Source organism: Hypanus sabinus, chromosome 3, assembly GCF_030144855.1.
Source record: "Hypanus sabinus isolate sHypSab1 chromosome 3, sHypSab1.hap1, whole genome shotgun sequence".
Classification (NCBI taxonomy): Eukaryota; Metazoa; Chordata; class Chondrichthyes; order Myliobatiformes; family Dasyatidae; genus Hypanus; species Hypanus sabinus.
The window spans coordinates 147,405,648-147,428,468 of NC_082708.1; the positions used below are offsets into that span (position 1 = coordinate 147,405,648).

Sequence of the window (22,821 nt, forward strand, 5' to 3'; positions counted from 1 at the left end):
ATGCCAACTAGTGGAGTGGTGCCACAGCAACAACCTGGCACTCAACTTCACTAAGATGAAAGAGCTGATTGTGGACTTCAGGAAGGGTAAGACAAAGGAACACATACCAATCCTCACAGAGGGATCAGAACTGGAGAGTATGAGCTGTTTGAAGTTCCTAGGTGTCAAGATCTCTGAGGTTCTAACCTGGTCCCAACATATTGATGTAGTTATAAAGAAGGCAAGACAGCAGCTATACTTCATTAGGAGTTTGAAGAGGTTTGGCATGTCAATAAATACACTCAAAAACTTATATAGTTGTACCGTGGAGAGCATTCTGACAGGCTATATCTCTGGTATGGAGGGGGCTACTGCAAAGGACCGAAAGAAGCTGCAGAGGGTTGTAAATCTAGTCAGCTCCATCTTGGGTACTAGCCTACAAAGTACCCAGGACATCTTAAGGGAGCAGTGTCTCAGAAAGGCAGTGTCCATTATTAAGGACCTCCAGCACCCAGGGGGGCATGCCCTTTTCTCACTGTTACCATCAGGTAGCAGGTACAAAAGCCTGAAGGCGCCCACTCAGCGATTCAGGCATAGCTTCTTCCCTTCAGCCATCCAATTCCTAAATGGACATTGAAACCTTGAACACTACCTTACTTTATTTAATATACAGTATTTCTGTTTTTTGCACATTTTTAAAAAATCTATTCAATATACATATACTGTAATTGATTTACTTGTTTATTTATTGTTATTTTTTCTCTTCTAGATTACATATTGCATTGAACTGTTGCTGCTAAGTTAACAAATTTCACGTCACATGTCGGTGATAATAAATCTGGTTCTGATTCTTTATCTCTTTCCCCTGTTTTTCTTCTGGTTCAGTGAAAATTTATTCATGTTATTACTTGTTATTCTCTGTCAGAATGGGATCCTTGCAAACTATCTCCAAGGAAGTTCTTTGGAAATTCCTATCTTCGTAAACGAATCACTGGCCTTATGCTGTGTGATTAATGACACTGACATATTGTGTACCAACTGTGCCAGTGACCTCTGGATCAGAAGGTCATGTGTTCAATCTCAACCCAGGGATATGATCATATAATCCAGACTGGCATTTAAGTGTAGAAATAGTGTGTTATGCATAACAATATGAATTTTTCTTTTATTTATTTAAGATCATTTGTGAGTGTCAATTTTCTTTATAAAGTGCATAGAAGTGGAAATTGGTAAACACAGTTACAGACAACTTTGGGATGTGGGAGGAAACTGGATCACCTAGCATAAACCCATGTAGTCACAGGGAGGATTTCCAGATTCAAAGAGGCAGCACCCAGATCAGAAGTGAACCTAGCAACTCTGCCAATGTGCTTCCGTTGGTGAAAGTGATTCGTCAATAGTCCATTGGAACATTCTGAAAACCAAATGTGGCATTCTTAAAACAATGTGAATTAAAATGTAAATTGTGCAAGGCTGGTATTAATTATTGATGTGGTGTATTATTGGTGAAAATCTCATTCCCAGGTGAACCTTCAGAAGGTTTTTTCCATTTTTGTTATCATTGAAAATTCAAGACAATAAAGGCAATAGACAGTAAGTGCAGGAGTAGGCCATTCGACCCTCCATTCACTGTGATCATGGTTGATCATACACAATCAGTACCCTGTTCCTGCCCTCTCCCCATATCCCTTGACCCTTAATATAAGAACTAGAGACAGGAAAAGGCCAGGGACACATGGAGGCTACCCCATCATAATCAATGCGTATTTTCCAACATCGTGGATGAAATATTGAAAATGAGAGAAGTAGACCATTTGGCCCTTTGACACTATGCTGTATCTGCATTCATTACCCTGTTACAGCTTTTGCTCTGTGCCCTTGATCCCTTTAGCCCCAAGGACAAGATTTAAGTCCTTTTTGAATATATGGAATTATTTGGCTTCAATTGCTTTCTATGGAAGAAAATTCCACAGGTTCGCCTCTCTCTGGGAGAAAAAAAATCTTCTCATTTCATTCCAAGATTGTTTACCCATTTTCCTAAGACAAGAAAACCCTTGTCCTTGGCTTCCCCAGGAACATCCTTCCTCCATCTAATCTATTCAGTCCTGTTAGAATTTTGTAGGTTCAATCAAATTCCTGCTCGTCAATGCTAAGCTGATTCATCTGCCTTAAAGATCTCACTCAGCACTATCTACAAACAGTTGAGTAATATTCTTCGTGTCCCTCTGTCTGGTTGATTGTCTCATTTCTGTTTGTGAGACTTAATGTGTAAATTGGTTCCCTTGTTCCTCCATAGCAGAACCTATATTACAAAAGTGCTAGCCCATGAATATTATTGGGAGTTTCTGAGATTGCAAAAGATGTCAACATAAGTTTTTCTTCTTTCCACACCTGTTTGTGGAGCTTGCACTGACCCAACTCTTAATCTTCAAAACAACCCCAAAATTAGTTATCATACTATTTCTCACCATGCTTTTGAAAGTTTCAAGATTTTTTCAACTGAACTGTTGTCCCACAGATCTATACCCTTGTACTCTCTCCCTTGTTGGTGATGTAGCTCGGGTTGCTTCATGTATTTAAAGGTACTTCACAAATAAAAGTTGCAGTTGTCCAGAAACATGCTGTGTTTCAGTCATTCTTTACTGTTAATCATTTTTGGCAAGGTTGATGTGCCCTTACTGTCTGCATCTTCTCCCCTTTCAAATACCCTGCCTTGCCTTTGGCATGTACCAACTCATTAAATGTGGCTGCACATTTGTCACATGGATAAGTTGTGAACAAGTCCGTTCACTTAGAGTAAAGGATTTAATATAAGCACACATGCAATATGCTAACTTTATGTTACTCATATAGGTGATTAATTCAGCTATCAAAACTTTTGTTGAAAATGTAGATTGTGTAATGACATTCACCTAAAGAGGAAGAGACCCACTGGTATCTGATCTTGACTCTCCAATACAGCTACAAAGGTGCATCAATTAAAATTTTTAAAATATACTCCATCCATGCAAAACCAATGTAGTCCTCTGTGTAAAGAAAAAGACAAAAAAAAACCTGATAGCACATTCGATTCCATTCTGGAAATTGATCTAATTTGAAGGGAAACACAAGAGATTCTGCTGATGCTAGAAATCCAGAGTAACACACACAGAACACTGAATGAACTCAGCAGCTCGGGCAGCATCAATAGAAAGGAATAAAGAGCCAGTTCCAGTCCCGATGAAGGATTTTGGCCCGAAAAGTTGACTCTTTATTCCTTTCCATAGGTGCTGCCTGACCTGCTAAATTCCTTCAGCATTTTGTGTGTTAAAAGATCTGAATCTAAGATTGTTGGCCTTCAGGCTATCTGATACAGGACACCTCTTTTAAGAAGCTCCATCTTGAATCTAATTGTCTTTCAAGTGTTGTGATTTGTTCTGTATTACTGAATCTGTTCCTTTATCCGGTATTATTTATCTAAACGTGTTTCTGAATCTGTAGATAGTTCTTAGTGTCAGACAAGCTGTTGCTGAATTTCATGGCATTCCTGAAGCTTCTGCTTAATCTGATTTTCACAAAATTATATCCAACCTTCTTGATGAATAAATCGTATTTGGCTATTTAAACCCTCTATCACTCAGGATGAATCTTACATTTTACTGGAATCTTGCTGGCTTACTAAAACCTATCTCACAATATCATTGATACTCTTAGCTAATCCCTGCTGCTTTATTCGGTGGTATTTTGACTGTTATTTTAGTTCGGAGTAGAACTAAATATCTCTTGTTTTATCGCATGGTGTTATTCTCAGCATTATTTTGTCTTATAGTATTACTCAGTGCTGTTATCAGTGTTACCAAATCTAAGAGAATTAACAGTGAATCTCGATAATTTCACTTTATATCAGAGTATTATAACCCTTTATTGTTTTCTCTCCTATTATTTTTGATATTTCCTATTATTTTCTAATACTTATTTTCTCACGATTACTTAATTTTACTAATTGTCTCACTGCTACTGGTTGTTACCTAAATGTTATTGAGCTTCCGAGTTCACAGTCTGAGGCTCCGTCCCGACCCCCTCCTGTCGCCCCTTGCCCGGCTCTCTGTTCTGGAAGCCATGCCTTTGGCGGGGCTGCTGGAGGAGAAACGCTGGATCACAACGCAGGTAGAAGAGGCGGCTGAAGGACGGGCTTCGCGGCGTAGAGGACCGACCTGCGGGGAAAGGTGAAGGGGAGGGGCGCGGTGGAAAAGAAACTGCGCGACGGTTTGGGTTCCTCCCACGGGGCCGGACCGGGCCTTTCCCGGGGCGGGGTGAGTGGAAATAGTTCAGCCACGTGTAAAAAAAAGTGGGCTCTTACCTCCCACGGGAGGCACTGAACCAAACATAGACACACATACACCTCCGCCCCACCAGCCGGGAGGAGAGAGGCAGAAAAAGAGAGCGCTTTATGAGTGACACACACAAGCACTCACAGGGTGTAAAGCGAGCGTGAGAGAGAGAGAGAGAGAGACGTACACACCTCATATGTGCAGAAAGCTGAACGCATTCTGGGTGTAAGTAGGAAGGTGCAAGGATCGCTGCCGAGGAAGACGTAACTGAGTTGGTAGACAGGAGAAGTTGGGAAGAAGGAGAGGGAGATGCAGACTCATCGTACAGAGGCCAGGGTCTGTCAGGAAAACATGGACCTATCGAGGGACACTGCAAAGAAAAGCAGCAGAGGCTGGGTGGGTGTATAATCGAAGGAAGATTGTGCAGAGGAGGAGGGAGTGCACAGGAAGAGAGGGGCAGAGAAAGAGAGAGAGGGGAGGGAAAAAAGACATTGCACAGGGGAGTAGAGAGAGAGCGCCTGTGCGCCTGGGCAGAGAGACTCCCAGCACAGAGGAAAGGAGCGCCAGGCTTCACAGAGGGAACCCGGCACTCGCCTCTCAGTTTAGGAGTCAGAGGGACGGCGGCAATGACAGGGTAAGAGGCGCTCGCTCTTCGCTCGCACTGTTTGGCATTGTTACATTAAACCCTTCACTTCGGTAATCTGATCGGACTGTTCGCTGTAACTGCAAATGTGGCAAAAGAAACCTTCCTCCGCTCTTTGTCTGCTCTCTTGCCGGCAAATGTCACCGCTTCGAGCATTTTAGTGAAACCGAAAGGAAAGGCTCCAAGACACAAGCTGAATTCTAATTTTGAGCGCTTCCCGGTTCGAAGCGCCCCTCACTCCATCTGTCACCCGCTTATCTTTGTGTCCGATAAATCCTTGTTTGTTCAGCAGCATTTTTTTCCACAGTGGAACGTCACAATGCTGGCATTAGCGGCTCTTTGGTACGGACGCTTATTCAGGTTTGTTGCAGACTCTAGAGGAATTTAAAACGAAACAGTACTGACACCAGGAATAAGCGAAAAGTGTGGAATTTCATCGTTAAAGGGAAAGAAGCGGAATCGCTGTTTCCCTGGGATCTGAACTTTACTGGTGACATGAGAATGGAGTGTGGGGATCCCAGGGGCAGTGGCAGTGACTGCCCTCACGGGCTCGGCTCAGTAAGAGGGGTTGAAACACAGTGCCACTGGCTCAGAGTGAAGAAAATAAGTTCAAGCTCCCTTTTTCTTCACCCGCCTGGAAGTTTTGTTTGTGTGGTTTCAGTTTGTTTGCAAACTATTGGAAAACAAGAATCGGAACGTGGACGAAGTGCGCGGGCGTGCCGTCCACTAATAAGAGACAACTTTTCGGGGGGGGGGGATTAGAAAACTGGGTAGTGAATCTGTTGTGAACCGTGCATCTCAAAGCCCCCCACATGGTTTATAAATATCGGCAGTACACTAGACTGTAAACCACCCTCAGTCTTTATACATCCTGGGTTGTTGGTCTGAGAAACGACTTGGGCTTTATGTGCTCGCAACCAGGGGAAGATGATGCTGTACAATTTCATGCAGAATTAAGGTAATTTTAAAAACCCTGATTGCCAATTATATGCACGCTGTGAGCACTTCTGGGTGCTCGTATTGCAGGAAAACATAATGGATCGGCACAAACATAATTTAAAAAATGATAAATCACTGGCCTGGAATTGCCAAGGTGTGAATCGTAAGCAAGGCTGTTTCATTTGCGATCGTGTGTTGTATTGAGTGCAACACACCGGATCTCAGCCAGGGGACGGGGTTGCAGGAAAGAAACATCGGAAAAGGTGTAAGAGATTAACCTCCGAAGGACTGCATGACTTTATTTTCTTGATCACTGAAGATTAAGGGATGATCTAATTACAGTTGTTCAAATATTATAAATAGTTGAAAGAGAGTGGATAGTAACTTCAATCCACTACTAGAGTAGAATGTGCCTTTCCCCTCCCCTAGCAATCCCTAGCCCCGTCCAACTCACATAGTCCCACCAAAACAAAGTGGACTGTTGAATATTTGAACAGTTAAGTTTTTTTTTGTTAAGGGGAGTACTAGCAACCAAGGTGATAAATTGGGTTAAATTGCTGGTCATTCCTAACAGGTCAGGCTAGAGGGGCTGAATGATCTCCTCTTATTAATAAATCAAATAACCATTCAGCACAACTATCCAGTGAAGGGCTGTGCAGAGTTTGTTAAATGTGCAAGTCTGAGATGTTGTGAAAAATGCTTATTAATTACCCGATGGTTCAAACCTCAGCACCTCATCTAGAATTACTTAGATCAAAACATCAGGACAGTGTGTAGGTAAACATGAGGAAATCTGCAGACGCTGGAAATTCAAGCAATTTTGGCCCAAAACGTTGACTGTACTTCCTATAGATGCTGCCTGGCCTGCTGCGTTCCACCAGCATTTTGTGAGTTGTAGGTAAGCCGTTCTCCTGGCTGGAACACCACCATATGAAACAGTTTCAATGAATCACAGAATTTCTTTGCAAAGGAGATCATTCCACTCATTGTGATAGTGGAAATTAGATCTGAACTTGAGGTTGAGCCCATGTCATGGCCCTGATCTGTGCCCTGCAGATTACAGCTCTTCCTATACTCTTTGGGCACCCTTTAAAGGTGGTGAGGTTTTCTGCTCCCCACCTTTTTGGCAGTAAGTTCTAGACTCTCATCATTTATTAACTTACTTTAATCCTTCTCCTAATTAACTGAAATCCTTGCCTGATTTAGTTCTGTTTAGGAAACAGAACTTCCTAAACTTCTGCTTAGGAATAACATTTGGAACATGTCAATTCAAGTGGGTTGATTAAGTCATGTCTAAAATCCTTAAAATGTTTCTAATTGAATTAGTGAGGCCAAAGAACATTTTTTGGATATTGAGCCAGAGATGTAAACAGTTCATTCTCTATTACAGATTCAGACTTGAGTGTTTTCCATAAAGTTTTGCAGTCTCTGGATTCTGGAAACACTTGTAAAATACGCAGTGATCTATTGTCCTGAAATTAATTGCTGTGTAGTTGTTTAGATATACATGCAGTGCTACAAGCTTTGTACTAATATACTAAATGATTTTCACATCACAGATACAGTGGACTATTATTTACCACTCAAATGAAGATCAGAAAACAAGTGGACAGTATTTGTGATTGTAGGTTAGAGAGATATCAGCGTGAATAGCTCAATCTTCCCAGAAACAATGGTTGGTAGTGTGATTTCAATACCAATTCCCCTCCTTTGTTTGGTCAATAATCAATATTTTGTGAATGCTATTTCGTAAGTTCCATGCTTTGTTAATAATACATACTTTACAAATGGAACATGGAAAAAAGTATTGGCCGGTTAAACGCCATGTTGGTCATGATGTACATGTGCTTAAATATCCAATTTGGAACATCTGTTTTCAAGTACCCTAACCTCCCAGAATTGGATAAATTATTCAAATTTTTTAAAAATTCAAGAATAATTACAGCCATTGCTGGAAAATATAAAAGGTGGTCAGGGAAAGTTACTGTCAGCATCTTTCAAATTAGTAAACAAAGGTTAATGCTTGGTAGTTCTGAATTATTGCCATGGTAAAGTCTATTTATTATTGAGACAACTAACTCTTTCTTGCCCTTGTCTGGAGGCATTTTTAGACGCATTACAGAGATTCTGATCACCCATAATTTCCCTTTCTAGTCAATACATATTCACAGTTTACTTGCCCACAGATCCTGAAAGCTGGAAATGATTGGAAATATCAGTGGATACTGAATAGGAGAAGGGACCTGGGCTGATACAATCTAAACTTCAAAGGTTGAGGCCAGTTGCAACTTGCCTGTTGCTAACCATCCCTGCTTCTTGTGGTGCTTCGTGGTATGGATAAATCCATGGTACTACAAAGAGAATACCGCATACAGTAATTTGATGTAACTTGGTGATATTGTGGCCTGTTCTCTACCCAGTGTGACCTTCATTGCACAAAATCTCTTTGTTTAGCTCATGAATAAACCCTCTTTAGAGTGACGACCTTTCTCCTTTAAAAACAACAGTTCTTTATAAAGTACTGGTTTTTCTAACCTATAACCTAACTCCATGGCAACTATAGCCCTGAAGTCATCAATCTATTCCCAGATGATTCATTTTATAAATAGCAAAATATAATATAAATAATGCATTGATCTGCACTAGTGACAAACCCTACATAGTTACGTAAGTATTTTAACTAATGTCCACATTAATGGAAAAACCTTAAGGTCTATTGGGAAAGAAGTGAAGAAATGGGAGGCGAAGGGAAGGAATACTAATGGGATGGCTCATTCAAGTTTTTAGCACGTGCTGATAGGCCCGTAGTAGTGTAACTACAGATGTATTCTTTGCATTTAGTTCTAAGCATTGAAAGCTATAAATGTAACCCGAAACAAAAGATGTTTTCTGGTGTAGAAGTCATTGGTTTGGTTCGGGTCAGATCCTGCAACCCACCTATGGCTTTTGCATGTCTTGGGTTATTAAGACCCGGCGGTGCCCATACCTCTCCAGGCCCAACCACAGCCGATGTCCTCCAACTCAGTGGCTCGCGGTGGTCTTGAACACTTAGCTGTTTAGTTCTTTGGGGAACTCATCCACCCTGGCTGGTGACTTCGTCGGTGAGGTCCTTTGCCCAGATGGATCAATTAACACCACCCCCTGAAGTTGTTTAGCCCACCAGCTGACATGGTGTACCAGGGTGTACCACTTGGAGGCAGATGTGAGATGGATGAGGACCAGTGATGTCTGTTCACCTTGCAAGGTAGAGTACTCCTGCCAGACATCAAAGGTGCAACCTCTATCCAGAGCCCCCTACACCTCTGGATAAAGGCAATTATTATAAGTTACTTTTATGTTAAATTATTGTGGGATTCCCCTTCTAGAATTAATCCATTTTAACAAGGCTTCACAATTGCTATTAGAATGATAGCTATTTCTTTCAAAGTTATAAGTAAACTTATTATCAAGTTACGTATATGTCACCATATACAATCCTGAAATTCTTTTTCTTGCAGGCATACTCACTAAATGCATCATAGGTTAAAAACCACAATAGAATTAATGAAAGGCTGCAGTAATTTGGGCATTCAACCAATGTGCAACAGACTGTGCAAATGCAAAAAGAAAGCAAGGATAATAATAAATAAATAAGCAATAAATAACGAGCACATGAGATGAGGAGTCCTTGAAAGTGAGTTCATAGATTGTGAGAACATTTCAATGGTGGGGCAAGCAAAGTTAAGTGAAGTTATCCCTTTGGTTCAACAGCCTGATGAGTGAGGGATAATAACTGTTTTTGACCCTGGTGGTGTGAGTCCTGAGGCTGCTGTACCTTTTTCCTGATGGTGAGAAGAGAGCATGACCTGGGTGGTGGAAGTCCCGGATGATTCAGTGCTTCATGTGGATGTGCTTAATGGTGGGGATGATGTTTCCTGTGATGGTCTGGGCTATATCCTTTACTTTTTGTAGGATTTTCCATTCCAGGGTGTTGGTGTTTCCATACCAGGCTGTGATGTAGCCTGTCAATATACTCTGCGCCACACATCTGTACAAGTTTGTCAAAGTTTTATATGTCATGCTGAATCTTCACAAACTCCTAAAGAAGTAGAGACACTGTTTCTTTGTAATTGAACTTACATCCTGGGCCCAGGACAGATCCTCAGAAATGATTACACCAAAGAACTTGAAGTTGCTAACCTTCTCCACCTCTGATCTTTCGATGAAGACTGGCTCATGGACCTCTGGTTTTCTCTTCCTGAAGTCAATAATCACCTCTTTGGTCTTGCTGACTATAAGTAAGAGGTTGTTGTTACGGCACCACTCAGCCAAATTTTCAATCTCCCTCCTATATGCTGATTTGTCACCACCTTTGATTCAACAACAACAGTGGTGTCATCAGCAGACTTGAATATGGCATCGGAGCTGTGCTTGACCACCTAGTAGTAAATGTAAAGCAAGTAGATCAGGGGGCTACGCACACAGTCCTGTGGTGCACCTGTGCTGATGGAGATCAGGGGGAAGATGTTGTGGCCAATCCAAACTGACTGGGATCTGTAACTGAGGAAATCCAGAATCCAACTGCACAAGGAGGTATTGAGGCCAAGGTCCTAAAACTTAATGATTAGTTTTGAAGATTTATTGATTAATTTCCTATTAACTTTGAACAAGAAAGAACTCCATTGATATTTGGTAACTTAAAACTAAGCTAGCAGTACATTTAGGAATAGTGAATTTGTCTCAGGGCAATTTCTGGTTGGATGTCAATTATAGTTTAAAACAGAAATTAAGAGATGGTAAAATCTTCATTATGAAATTCTTTGTATCTGCCAAGTATGAAGATGCACATAGTATGTACATAGTATAAACACTAATTGGGCTTCCAGCCAGGTACAGGTACTGCTATCTTCATCAGGGATGATGCCTGGGCATGTCTAGTCTGATGATATTTATATCCCAATTGTGCATCCCTCCGGACTGGTTAGATCTCCTGCAATTAGGTTTCCACTGTCCCACCTTGTTTGCAGTTGAATTCCAGTTCTTACTTAGAGTGAGACCTTCACCTTTGTTAAAATTCTTTTCCTCTAGTTTTATTTCAATGGCTTGCTTCACCAGATGGTCCCAAAAGTCATTGGCATGGCACAGTAGTTTTGTGCTGTAATTAACTGTATGAAAACTATTTCAGACCTGGAGAATCTCCACAAGGAAACAAAATGATTACACATGATATTCCTACAGAATGACTACAAGGTGAAGGAAATCAATTGAGCCCTTAAAAGGGCCAATGAAAAAACCAAGAAACCTATCAACGAGGGGGAACCCATCACTATTGTCTATCTTCCCTATATTTCCACAGTTTCTGGAAGGATCACCTGAAGAAATACCGGAGTGATACCATCCACAAATCTGTGAGGAAGTTCAAATCCCAGCTTATGCGGGTCAAAGACGACCTGGGACTCAGTACAGCTGTGTTTACAGGATTCACTGTGAATGTGGAGCAGCGTATATCAGCGAGATGCGGCACTCAGTGGAAACCTGCATCAAGGAGCACAGGAGGTGTATCCATTTGAGTTACCTGGAGAAGTTGGTGTTCGCAGAAGATTGTATTTACAATGGCCATAGAATTGACTTCAATGGCGCAAAACTACAGTGCCGTGCCAATGGTTTTTGGGACTGTCTGATGAAAGAAGCCATTGAAATAAATCTAGAGAAAAAGAATTTTAACAAAGACAAAGGTCTTACTCTAAGTGAGAACTGGAATTCAATTGTAAACAAAGTGGGACAGCGGAAACCTGATTGGTTGAGGAATAACCAATCAGGACGGATAGATGATGGGGCTACACACACACACACACACACACACACACACACACACACACACACACACACACACACACACACTCACACACACTCACACTCACACTCACACTCACACACACACACACACCCCCCCCCCCCCCACCCACCAGACTAGACATGCTGGTATCATTCCTGATGAAGAGGGTAGAGTTTGTCATTGAAACGCCAGTTAAAATCAATACCTGTGTCTGGTGTTCACTACCATTCACTAGACCCTTTTTTATGCATGTAGTATGCTACAGTGACTTTCTCCTATGCCAGTACTTTTTGACTCTAAAGCACATGCTCTCTTTTAAAATGAATTTTAAAAAAAAGCTTTCATTTTGTTTACTTCCAGGACTGGGGTGTTGCCAGCTAGGCTATGTCCATCCCTAGATGTCCTTGAGAAGATGGTGGTATGCTGCCTTCTTAAATGCTGTAGTTCCTCTGAAGGTACATCACACTTCTGTGAGTCAGCAGGGCCCAGGGTTTACACACAGCAATGATGAAGCACTGGTGTTATATTTCCAAGTCAAGATGATGAAAGACATACAGAGAATCTGTAGGTGATGGTGCCCCATGTGCTTGCTGCCCATGTCCTTGCTATACGTCTTAGAGATGACACAGACTGCTCTCACTGTATACAGAGGTGGAAAAAATGAATACTTTTGGTGGTAGGAAAGCTACTTGGACTTGTAAGGTATTGAGAGTTTTTGGTCTGTATTCTTGCAGACAATTAGAGCATTCTCCATCACATTCTTATAAATGGAAGAAAGATTTTGGAGTGTCACGACATGATTCACTTACTGCAGAAACCCAGCTTCTGACCAGTTAAATTCTTGGGCAATAGATGTTGTGATGTTAATAGTGGGGGACTTGCCGTGGTAACACCAGTCAATGTCAAGGGTAGCAGTGTTATTGGAAATGGTCATTGTTGAAACATGAACATCAGTCAGCACATTCAACCATGCAGCAGGGTCTTGCTGCCTGCAGGCATGGACTGAGGAGATGCAAGTGAGCATCTTCTGACCTTTTGGTGGAAGGCAGGTGTATGCCTGAAGTGGTACAAGATAGTTGGGCTGAGGGCACTGCCCTGACAAACTTTTGCAATGATGTACTAGAACTGGAATTATTGGCTTGCAACAATCACAACAAATTTCCTTTTGTGTACAGTATGACTCAGATCACCGGCACATTTTCCCTATGATGCCCAATGAGATTTTCCAGGCTCTTCGATGACCCATTGCCCTTACATCAAAGGCAATCACTCTCACTTCCCTTCTGTAACTCAGCTGTCTGGCTCATGTTTGGAATAGAACTGTAATGAGGTCTAGAGTAAGGTGGTCCTGACAAAACCTGGACTGGACACCATTGAGCAGTACATTGATGAGTAACTGCCACTTGTTAACACTGTCAGCAATGGTTCCATCACTGGGCTCATAATTAAGATTGGTAACCAGCAGGATTGGATATACAGTCATTGGTCACAAACTCATAATGTCCTCAAATGCCTCACAGGCAATGAAGTAATTTTGAAATATTGTCACTGTTGTATTGAAGGTAAACTATATGGTACAGTCTGTTCATGATAACGACCAGCTGATCAACATTAGTGTTGTTGATGGAGGGATAACTCTGGGAAGAATGCCTTTTACCTCCTTGAATTATACATTGGAATATTTTATACCCACTGCAGCATACAGACAGATATTAGTTGTATGGTGCTCCCTCAGTACCCTGTTAAAGTATTAGCCCTGATAAGGTGCTCCAAGTTAGTTGAAGCCACGGAGTCAAAGTTCATATGAACAAAGTAATCTAATAGCAGGCTGTCATTGTTATAGACAATAGACAGTAGGTGCAGAAGTAGGCCATTCAGCCCTTCTAGCCCGCACTGCCATTCACTGTGATCATGGCTGATCATACACAATCAGTACCCCGTTCCTGCCCTCTTCCCATATCCCTCGACCCCGCTATATATAAGATATTTATCTACTTAAAAATATTTCCTTTAATATCAGTTGGAAATTTGTGTTAAATGTTGGAAATCTAAAATAAAATTCAGAAAGCTGAAAAGTTACTGGGAACTTGAACCTAACGTTTCAGATATGAACTCTTAATCTTATACAGTATATGCGATGGCAACAAATATGCATCTGTTTTAGAAATTGGTGTCACCTTGTGCCAAAAATAATTTGTAGCACAATTATACTGAATCAGTCCCCATTCCGATCCCTCCCTTCTGCTGTGTACACATATACACTTGTTTTATTGACTAAACAACAGATAACTATGTACATTTTACTTCCCAAGTTCTCTGTCATCAGAACATTTAGTATATATTTGTATAGTTCTATATGACAGATATAGTGTCTGTTGGAATAAATGCCTTACTGAGCAAATATGCTGGTGCATTTAGAATGGGGTGCTATATTGGCATAAGCTGTATCCAGCGCAGAAGGTTTTGTTAAAACAATTGGAATGGAAAACTATTTCTTCCAGGAGAACCAAGTGTTTTAGGTTAGCAGTAAGATTACAAAACCCTTGTTTTGGCAATAATGTAAGATGTACTGTTACAACACGTACATTAGTGAGGTGTGTAATGTACTGTAAGGTAAGCAGTGTTATTTCTACTCTAGACAAACGTGTCCATTTAATGATGGTTTGTGTTCATAGTTACAGTACTGTGCAAATGTCCTAGGCACTGGTATATGGCCCAAGACATTTTGCACAGTACTGTATTTGTCAATGTGGAGCGGAGAGTGAGCAAAGGATGTTGTAAATGGCAAGGGTGGTGCTCATGTACATCAAGTGGCTTCACAAAGTAGTTTAGAAATGACCTGCATTGTGACTACTGTGAAGCCATACTTTTCTGCTGATCATTAAAGAGTATACTACTATCTTCAAATTACTTCCCATTTTTTGGGAGCCTCCTCTTAGTGAAGGCAGGGATCAACAAAATTCACAATCACCTTCAATGCTTCGATGCAGCCTTTAGGCATTTCTTGTAGATTGAGTTTTCAAACTTGGCACAAAGCTCATGGTCAACCAGACCCTGCCCTTCTGAGTTCTCCTTTAGATGTGGACTTCTTGCAAAGCATTGATAAATGGCAGCACTGCTGTTTCCACATGCCGTGGTGTTGTCACCTGTTTGCAGTCGCCTAGGAGGGGGCATCGGTGGCAGTGCCCATAGGTGGTGTGGCACAGCGTCCATGCTGGCATCAGTGTGGCACAGTGTCCACGCTAGCAACAATGCTGCATTCCAGCGTTCGCTTGATGGAGGATAAGCTGGATTAAATTCATCTGTGGACAGCTGCAGATTTCCTGTTGCCGACAGCATTCTATTTTTATCTTGTACGTGCTATATGCGCCTTGTGCTTCGTGTGACTGTTGGTACTGTGCTTTCCACCTTGGCCCCAGAGGAACACTGTTTCATTCGGCTGTATTCACGTATGGTTGAATGACAATTAAACTTGAAATTGAACTTGAGTTCACTGTATCCTAAGCTACTCACCCAGCTTGCCTGCTAAGTATCTTCAGTCCCACCTGTTACAGAGTCTATAAGCCCTTCAAACACAAATTATTGGACAAACTCAGTGGAACAGGTATTATCTATGGAGGGGAAAATGGACAGTCAGTGTTTCAGGTTGAGACCCTTCATCTGGACTCGAGTTGTTTGATTGGAAATGTTGACTGTCCATTTCTCTCCATAGGTGCTACCTGACCTGCTGAGTTCCTCCAGTATGTTGTGTGTTGCTCCAGATTTCAGCATCTGCCATCCCTAATGTCTCCACTGCCTGTCCCACTTCGGCTTCAACAGTTAGCTCAGACTCCAGAGAACTTGAGTGGAAACAATAGGCCATCTGGGAAGAAGACAGTGAGTAGTTGGGGGAGGTATGTTGGACTCGCACAGTGTTGTTTTACCAGGAGGAATTACCCCAGCCTCCAAAAAACCCTAATCCCAATAAAACTGGGAAACTTGCATTAAAATATGTTTGTATTAATTCCACAATACTACATAAAGGATTAGTTTGAGCTTAATTTGACAGAACAGGTGGAATTCTGAATGGTTGGGCTAAAATGTTCTAATAGTATTGGCCTGCTGAGGAGATTCCACAATTTAACTATAATGCTTAAAGAAACTTAATGTGCTAAGTACCATTGCCAAGTCCTTTTAGATGCAAATTCAAGATTGTTTAATGTCATTTCCAGTATACAAGAGTAAAGGAGAATGAAATAAATGTTAGTCTGGGTCTAATGCAGCACCAAAAAAAACCCCACACAATAAGAGTATAAACACATAAGATAGCTTGTATGTATAGTTTGTATGTCCATAAAGTGACCCTAGGCATATTAGTATCTGTATATAAGGTAGCCAACAGGAAATTATGAAGTTGTGGTGGGGGTGTGTGGAGGGGTGAGTTAGTGCATGGAGGTGTTGATCAGCCTAGCTGCTTGGGAAAGTAACTCTTCTGAGTCTGGTAATCTTGGCATGGATGCTTTGTAGTCCTCTCCCTGATGGAAATGGGACAGACTAATGCTCACTTTATCTGTCACGATGGTACCAGCCTATTTTCAGAACCTTTCTGTATATATGTCTTTGATGGCAGGTAGGCTGGTGCTGGTGATGCGTTGGGCAGATTTGACGACCCATCGTTGAGAAGTTCTGTCTGCCTTCGTGCAATTTCTGTACCGTGAAGTGATGCAGCCTGTTAGGATGCCCTCGACTGTTCATCTGCAGAATGACTTGAACATAAATGTGCATGGTCAGCTCTCTTCAGAAAGCAGAGATGTTCGTGATTGTGTGGAGTGTGTTCTGGGACCATGAGAGGTTGTGCATGATATTCACTTCCAGGAGTTTGAAACTGCTCACAGTTTCCACCGCTGTGTCACAGATGTAGAGAGGGATGTGGGTGGTGTGAGTTCTTCTGAAGTCAATAACCATCTCCTTTATCTAGTTGACATTGAGGAAGAGGTTATTTGTGTGACACCAAGCCTCGAACTCTTCCACCTCCCCTCTGTAGGCTGCATTGGACAACTTGACAATGTGGTTAATTGTGTGTTTGGCCATGTAGTCATGTGTGAGCAGAGTGTACAGCAGTGGGCTCAGCACACATCCCAAGGGGGGACCTGTGTTGAAGACGATGGGGAGGGAAGAGCAGTTCTGCATCCTGACTATCTGAGCTCTGTTGGTTAGGAAGTCCAACACCCAGTTGAAAGATGGTGTATTCAGACCAAGGAGTAGACTTTATTCACTAATGTCTGTGGGACAGTGTGTTGGATGTGGAACTCAAATCCAGAAACAGCGTTCTGACATAATTGTCTTTGTTTCCTAGGTGTGTCAGGACCAGGCGCACGACACATCTGTCGTAGAGCGGTTCTGTCAGTAGGTTTATCGGTGTTTCTGTTGTAGCAGGAATAGAGTTTTTGATATGTGCCATTACCAGCTGTTCAAAGCACTTCATGATGACTGGCGTCACTGTCAACAACCAGTAGTCGTTTCAGTCTGAATGTGCAGAATTCCTTGGTGCAGGAATGATGGTGGTTGATTTGAAGCAAGTGGGGACGGCAGCTTGAATGAATGAAGTGTTGAAGATGTCTGTAAAGACATCAGTGAGCTGGTGTGCACACTTCCTGAATATTCTGCCTGGGATGTTGTCAGGTCTGGCCACCCTACAGGAGTGATCTCTCTGCTGAAACATTCTCATGTCTGTTGCTGCTACAGGCAGTGGTTGCTCACCTGACAGAAGGGTAGCTTTCAGGGTCAGCATTGTGTGTATTAAAGTTGTTTAGAGCATTAGGGAGGGAGGCATCGCTGGTGCAGTTGACACTGTTTTTCTTTATGCAGTCAGTAATGCCTTGATGCCCTGCCACATGACCAGGAATCTTTGTTGGACATGGTTAGTTGAATTTTTTTGGGGTATAAATGGTGTTTGCTCTTTTGATGCCCAAGACGTGGTTCCTCCTGGCTGCTCTGATAGCTCCCGTGTCACTAGACTTTACGGCAGAATTCCGGCCTTGTAGTAGGGAGTGCACCTCAGCATTTAGCCAGTGTGTCTGGTTGGGCTATGAAATGACCATTCTTGAAGTATTAGCATTGTTACACACTTCCTGATGTAGCTGATGATAGATGAGGCAAATTTCTTCAGGCTTGTATGTTCTCTGTTTGTGGTGGCCTCCTTGGACATTTGCCAGTTACTGTGCTCAAAATAGGCCTGAAGCATAGAGCTTGTCTCATTAGACCATACAGTGATGGTCCTCTTGACTGGTTTCTGACATCCTATCACTGACATTCTCTGCTCTCCAAATCTCTCCCCCACCTTCCCTCCTTTTAATAATTGCTTTCTTTCCCAGTCCTGACAAAGGGTTGCAGGCGTCATCTTTCCACAGATGCTGCCTGACCTGCTGAATGTTTCCAGCATATTCTGTATTTACTAGCAATGCCTTCTTTGCTGGATTGCAGTCTTGGCACATACCATTGAAACCCCCTGGTGTCTGAAGCCTTATCCAAATGGGGAAAAATACCCCAGACAGTGAGGACTGCCAGCAGAGCAATTGAACTTTGGCAGGGTCAGAGGCACCTTGGTGGAGCCACATCCTGACCTTGATCTTGGGTCACCAGGGAACATTGTTAATCTTGATGTGGAAATTGGTGGGTTCAAGGTGACACTCTAGAATTGAATTCAAAAACATTACTGTCACCCCTCCCCCTCTGAGTTCAACCCAGGGATTACAATTGATCAGCAGAAGTGCCATCTTTCAAATGAGAAGTAAATTAGTCCTAGGGTCCCAAGTCCCTGTCTTCAGTTGGTCATAAATGGCACTAATGAACATGATATTCTCTACTCATCTGTGGAAAATATGTTTCTCTTGTTGAGTAATAAAACATTCATTTTTTTAATTATACATGGGACCTTACTGTGAGAAATTATCCAAAATAGGCAATGAACACAATTAATGTTAATGTTAGTCAGTGTATCAGAGTACTAGTTCACTCTTTACTTTTCTTCCTTTCCTCCTTTTTTTCACCAAAAGCAGTTGTTCCTGCCACTTAGATAATGTCCATCTGAAATCAGATAACCCAGGCGGTGAGCAATAATCGGGTGTTAGATGCCTTGGTTTGGCAAAGCAGTCACTGTTAAGTAACTGAAAGCAACTAATTCTAGTCACTCACATGCTTTCCGTTTACTTGTTCATCACGTTATGGACATTGATATTCCTGGCATAGTTACTGTTTGTTGTCCTTTTCCAATTTACTATTTCTGAAAACGTATTTAAACCATTTGTGATGTAATGAAGTGCATTGACAAGTTATCACTCATAATACAAAATGTAAAATGCTGCTTGTGGTTGAGGATTGATGATTGGGGCTCGACAATTTGCAACTGCCAGATTTTCCTTCCTTTCACTCTGAGAATCTCACCTGGAACCTTGGCAGGTGGAGGGAAACAAAAAAAAATACCCTGCAGAGATTAGAATCTGAAACAAGCCAGAAAATGTGAGAACACATCAGCCAATCAAGCAGCAACTATGGAAAAATAAACCCGGCAACAGTTTGGTTTAGGGAATCTTAGAACGTTCTGAAGAAATAAACACTACATGCCCAGTTCTAATGAAGGGTCTCCAACCTGCAGCATTTACAAGTTTCTTTTTCCACTGGTGCTCCCTGACTGGCTGAGCTCTTTCAGCAGAATTCTGTTTTTGTTTGAGAACGGTAGAAGGGCAGTGAACTGTCAACACATACCCTCAGGCTGAAACATGCAAAACTTGTTTCTCCGGAACAAACAGTATACCTGATCTTAGTCAAAAGGCTAAAGACTTTCCATCATTCTTTAAAGTGGTGCAAATTTTTTTGGTCTACGCTCCTTCATTCAATTCCCACCTTGCATCCTCTGTTTTGGGTAAACACTGTCCTTACCCATGATTCCATGGGCATCACTGTGGAAGGTCAATTATATTAAGCTCTTTAGGTAAAGAGTTTGCTGAATTTGCAATTGGGCTACTTGGTGATTGATTTTTAATCATGAGCTTCAAGCTTTTTACCTAGATAGGAAGTAACGCGCCCTGTCTTGTTAGGTTTCCGGATCAGAGTGGGATTGAGGGTTATGGTTGTGGCACAGGAACAGGCAGGCCCTTTGGCTTACGATGTCTGTGCTGACCACAATGCCAAAGTCAATGGAAAGTGGAGCTGCGGCCAAGATCAGATTAACTTTGGCCTTACCATAGAACATGACAGCACAAAAACAGGCCTTTTGGCTCTTCTTGGCTGTGCCAAACCATTTTTCTGCCTAGTCCCACTGACCTGCACCTTGGCCATATCCCTCCAAACCCCTTGTTGAATAGTAGGACAGTGCAGAAGGATTGAATGGCTACTCCAGTTCCTGTTGCTTATGATCCTGTCATAAGCAACAGGAGCTGTTGTTCCTTTTAGTATTTAAAATTTCAGGTTCTTGGATCATTGGGATCTCTTCTTGGGGAGGTATGACCTGTTCGAAAGTGACGGGTTGCACCTGAGCCTGAGGGGGACCAATATTCTCACGGGCAGGTTTGTTAGAGTTATTGGGGAGGGTTTAAACTAATTTGCCAGGGGGTGGGAACCGGAATGACGGAACTCAGGATAGGCCAGATTGTGAAAAGAAAGGAAAGATAGAGTGTGTCTGCCTGTTAGGAAGGGCAGGCAGATGATGGGACAAAATTGCCACCAACAGGGTGAGTATCAGTGCATTAGGGATGCAAAATCTAAAAGGGTAGCAAATACAGTACTCAAAGTGTTAAATCTCAATACATGAAATATAAGATATAAGATGGATGATCTTGTTGCACTATTACAGATGATCAGGAATGATGTTGTGGCCATCACTGAATCATGGCTGAAGGATGGTTGTCGTAGGGAGCTGAATGTCCAAAGTTACATGTTGTATCAGAAGGATAGGAAAGTGGGCAGAGGGGCTGGCATGGCTCTGCTGGTAGGCATCACGTCAGTAGAAAGGTGTGACATAGCATCTGAAGATGTTGAATCCTCGTGGGTTGAGTTAAGAAACTACAAAGGTAAAAGGATCCTGATGGCAGTTATGTACAGGCCTCCCAATAATAGCTGGGGTGTGGACCACAGATTACAATGAGAAATAGAAAGGCGTGTCAAAAGGGCAATGTTATGAAAGTCATGAGAGATTTCAGCATGAAGGTTGAGTGGGAAAATCAGGTTGGAATTGGATCACAAGAGAGTGAGTTTGTTAAATACCTACACAATGGCATTTTAGAGCACCTTGTCGTTGAGCCTACTAGGGGGTCAGCTGTACTGGATTGGGTGTTATTTAATAAACTGGAGGCAATTAGAGAACTTAAGATAAAGGAACAATTAGGAATCAGTGATCACAGTATGACTGATTTCAACTTGAAATTTGATAGGGAGAAAGCAAAGTCTGATATATCAGTATTTCAATGGAGTAAGGAAAATTACAGTGCTATGAGAGAGGAGTTGGCCAAAGTAAATTGGAAGGAAACACTTGCAGGGACGGCAGCTGAGCACAAATGACATGAAATTCCAGGAAAAATAAGGAAGATGTAGGATAGATGCATTCCAAAAATGAAGAACTACTCAAATGGCAAAATAGTATAACTGTGGCTGACCAGGGAAGTCAAAGCTAATGTAAAAGCAAAAGCAAAAAATAAGAAAGCAAGCTAGCAAATAATATCGAAGTGGATAGTAAAAGCTGCTTCATCTAAGTAAAAAATAAAAGAGATGACGGTGGATATAGAACCGCTAGAAAATGAGGCAGGGGAATAATAATGGGGGACAAGGAGATGGCTGCTGAACTAAATGAGTATTTTGCATCAGTCTTCATTGTGGAAGACAGTAGCAGTGTGCCAGATGTTGTAGTGTGTAAAGGAAGAGAAGTGGGTGCAGTTACAATTACAAGGGAGAAGGTACTCAAAAAGCTGAAAGACCTAAAGGTACATAAGTCACCCAGATCAGATGAACTGCACCCTCGGGTTCTGAAAGAGGTAGCGTTAGAGATTGTGGCGGCATTAGAAATGATCTTTCAAAAATCATTGGACACTGGCATGGTGCCAGAGGACTGGAAAACTGCAAATGTTATTCCACTCTTTAATAAAGGAGGAAGGCAGCAGAAAGGAAATTATAGACCAGTTAGCCTGACCTCAGTGGTTGGGATGAGGTTATGGAGTACTTGGTGACATAGGACAAGTTAAGCAAAGTTAGCATAGTTTCCTTATATGACTATCTTGCCTGACAAACCTGTTGGAATTCTCTGTGGAGTTTACAAGTAGGCTAGATAAAGGGGAGGCAGTGGATGTTGTATATTTGGACTTCCAGACGGCCTTTGACAAGGTGTCATACAGGAGGCTGCTTACCAAGTTAAGGACCCATGGTATTACAGGAAAGTTACTGGCATGTTTAGAGCCTTCACTGATTGATAGGGGGCAGTGAGTGGGAATAAAAGGATCCTTTTTCTGGTTGGCTGCCAGTGACTAGTGATGCTCCGCAGGGATCAGTGTTGGGAGCACTTCTTTTTATGCTGTATATCAATGATTTAGATGATGGTAAGTTTGCAGATGATACGAAGGTTGATGGAGGGGCAGGTAGTTTTGAGAAAACAGGTAGACTGCAGAAAGACTAGGAGAATGGGCAAGAAAGTGGCAAATGAAATGCAGTGTTAGAAAATTCATTATATTCAGGGTATCCATTTAAAACAGAGCTGTGGAGAAATTTCTTTAGCCAAAGGGTGGTGAACTTGTGGAATTTGTTACCACAGGAAGATGTGAAGGCCAGGGTGTTGGGTGTATTTAGGGCAGAGCTTGATGGGTTCTTGATTGGAGAGAGCATCAAAGTTTACAGGGAGAAGGCTGGGGAGCGGGAAAAAGGATCTGTCATGACGGAATGGCAGAGCAGACTCGATGAGTCAAATTGCCTAATTCTCCTATGCCTTCTGGTCATATGATCTAAAATGTCAGTTTTGGAAGGTAGTGGCCACTAACAAATCAGACCAGAAGTTGAAAATGCATTAGCCAACTCAGAAGAAAGCAGGGAGCCAATGTAACTTGCTCAACCTCCAATGTCAAAAGAAACAGATTAACTGGTCCTTCATCCACTTGTTGTCAATGAGATAGTACTGA

The 22,821-nt window shown here is 42.0% G+C and overlaps 1 protein-coding gene and 1 long non-coding RNA gene across 7 annotated transcripts in view; one reads left to right on the plus strand and one right to left on the minus strand.

The window, feature by feature from the left end:
• Positions 1-4,258, minus strand: part of LOC132391760 (uncharacterized) — a 33,405-nt gene extending 29,147 nt beyond the window's left edge. Inside the window, exon 1 of the long non-coding RNA XR_009511343.1 lies at positions 3,987-4,258. This is a non-coding gene — a long non-coding RNA (uncharacterized LOC132391760). The remainder of the gene's footprint in view (positions 1-3,986) is intronic.
• Positions 1-22,821, plus strand: part of psd3l (pleckstrin and Sec7 domain containing 3, like) — a 476,452-nt gene that overhangs the window by 96,456 nt on the left and 357,175 nt on the right. Inside the window, exons 1-2 of one of the 6 annotated variants that reach the window (XM_059965342.1) lie at positions 4,366-4,923; positions 12,047-12,141. The exons of 2 other annotated variants lie outside the window; for them this stretch is intronic. In XM_059965342.1, the coding sequence (XP_059821325.1) occupies positions 12,085-12,141 (57 nt within the window). In that variant the 5' untranslated portion in view covers positions 4,366-4,923; positions 12,047-12,084. Of the gene's footprint in view, positions 1-4,225; positions 4,272-4,365; positions 4,924-12,046; positions 12,142-15,398; positions 15,580-22,821 lie in introns of those variants that run through there. 3 more of the 6 variants (XM_059965345.1, XM_059965347.1, XM_059965344.1) reach the window with 3 other exon arrangements.